This window comes from Penaeus vannamei, chromosome 28 (assembly GCF_042767895.1).
Source record: "Penaeus vannamei isolate JL-2024 chromosome 28, ASM4276789v1, whole genome shotgun sequence".
Taxonomy (NCBI): Eukaryota; Metazoa; Arthropoda; class Malacostraca; order Decapoda; family Penaeidae; genus Penaeus; species Penaeus vannamei.
This window is the reverse complement of record NC_091576.1, coordinates 18,256,915-18,259,414: the sequence shown is the minus strand read 5'-3', so window position 1 is coordinate 18,259,414 and position 2,500 is coordinate 18,256,915. Positions and strand designations below refer to the sequence as shown.

Sequence of the window (2,500 nt, the reverse complement as noted above, 5' to 3'; positions counted from 1 at the left end):
TTTGTAAAAAGGAAATTCATATGAAAGAAGATGAAGAAAATGGGAAAAGGAAAGAAAGAAAAAAAATAATAATAAATAGAAATCATACTTACAGTTTGGAATATAGTTACCGCAGCATTAACGATACCAGTGTACTTGTGTTCCCCAGAGACTTGAAAGGCTAACCTCGCACGTATAGTATCAAGGGGATACGTTAAAAATACTGCTGTTACACCTGCTAAGGAACCAGCAACAGCCGAGGTGAATTTGCTCAGGTATTTTGTGTCGCCCCATACATTATTCAAGAGCTGGAATGAAAAATTTAGCAGCACATGTTCATATCTTTCTTAAGATACTTGTATGCACATATTGTGATTTCCCTGCAAATACATTTTTTTCTGTAAAGAATTCAATTTCAAGTGGGAAGTATATGTGAACAAAAAGGATAGTTTTATTTATATAGTCTATTTTTATCAAAGAAAACTAGAATTATGTTTAAATCTATGGAACTCCTAGCCAAAATATGCTGCATTCAGGACCACATCTAGAAATTGTTAACAAATACAGATCTACACTTTATTTTCTTATATCTCTAAATGTTTACTGTGATAGTATGTGTGAATGAATGCATGCATGTGTGTGTGTGTGTACTATCACAGGGACTCAAAAACAAATATTCCATAGTCCTACATAATGAACAAATAGACAAGTCATAGGGCACGTTCAACATCACAGGTATGGTAGTTGGTAAGTATTCCAACCCTTTAATCATATTGGAGTATATATTTCTTATACATACCTTAGTTATATATTTCATTATTACTAATACTCATGTATATTGTTATTAACATACATAGATATCAACAACCATGGGTATGAACAACCATGAAATTTAAGGGACTGTGCAAGGCTAGTAAAACTATTCAGCCTAAAACTTGTATATAAGAATTAGTGAAGTGGTCATTCTTGCTCACTCAGTTATAGCCTTATGGATCTGTGTCAGTATAAAGAGTGAACTATAGCATTATCATATTATCAAGGAGTGGAATATAAGTATGTTTTGTTAACCATTACCACCACGTGTTTCTACTATAAGCGCATTTGATACATTCTTGAATGAGAACCAAGTATAAAAGATAAACTAAGAAATTATCACCAGAGTAATGTGCTCAAAGTACTATTAAGTAAAAAAGTAAAAACTCCAAAATAATCAACTAACTAAATATGATCTTTACAAGAAAAGAGTGGAATTGTTATAGTGTGTGTGTGTGTGTGTGTGTGTGTGTGTAGGTGTGTTTCTTCATTTTGCATGTGACTATACAATTAATAATACAACATAATCTTACCTATCCCTTTCCTATGTTTTATTTGCCTTTAGATATATATCTACCTCTATATTCATCTGTCTGCCTATATACATATAATGTTTTCGGTCCTCTTTTTCTATTAGTAGAAATATTTTCTTCCAGAAAAAAAAGGAAGTAAAATAGATTACAATAAAAAAAAAACTATATAAAAAGATTCATATATCCATCTACTTGTATATAAATAATTTGGATTTAGATTTTAGGTCTAAATCAAATTTATTCAGTTCAAGAACATTACAATGCATTTATAAAGGTAAGAATTAAAATCACTGATAATTACTGATAACCATTCAGAGTCCTTACCTTCTTGTAAACCTCAAACGACGTAAACTGAGTCGACGCATAGGGGAAAATCCGGACCATTTGTGCACCATTACCTTTGTAGAGGGCCAAGAAATTTTCCTGTGCTACTATATTTCGGAGACCGCTAAATACCCCTGAAGTAAAATTGGGTTACAATGAATTTTGTGTATGTTACCAATATGAAATAATAGATTTGTACAGCAGGCATACTACAAAAAAGGTCTTTTGTCTTTTTAATCATGAATTATCCCAGGAGATAGGGTAGCATGATTAGACTACCTCATACAATGCTACTTCCCACCTTTTAGCTATGCACGATTCTGTACATATATTTTTTAACACTTATTACATTTATGGAAACCAATGAAACTCTTTTGTTTTGTCTTTTAAATATAAATATTTTTGCCAAAAGGCAGTCTAGTTTAGGAATACCTATCTAGTTAAGCAATACCAATCTTCACTTACCAAAAATTATTCAAAATAATTTCTGAATGCAATACATTTACAACTTACTTGCCACAATGTTTATAATGAATTTTCCAGTCTACAAACTTGCATAATTACCATATCCATGATACTTACCATGATGTTTATAATGTTTATTGTGTGCTTGAAGGAGAATTTTGATACGGTCTAAAGGTGCAACTGTCGTCTTTGCACACATCCCTGCTACTCCTGGGGAGAAAAAATAAAAAGATGTTTGAATGAAAAGAATATGTAAATATCATGTAAAAAAAAAAAATATATATATATATATATATATAGATATACATATATACATATATATACATATATACATATATATACATATATACATATCTACATATCTATTTATATCTGTATATATATAA

At 30.4% G+C, this 2,500-nt stretch overlaps 1 protein-coding gene across 1 annotated transcript in view; it reads right to left on the bottom strand.

The window, feature by feature from the left end:
- Positions 1–2,500, bottom strand: part of LOC113808212 (dephosphocoenzyme A carrier) — a gene marked incomplete in the record, with an annotated part of 69,092 nt that overhangs the window by 61,291 nt on the left and 5,301 nt on the right. The window contains 3 exon segments of the mRNA XM_027359557.2: positions 93–287; positions 1,650–1,783; positions 2,232–2,324. Of these exon segments, the coding sequence (XP_027215358.2) occupies positions 93–287; positions 1,650–1,783; positions 2,232–2,324 (422 nt within the window).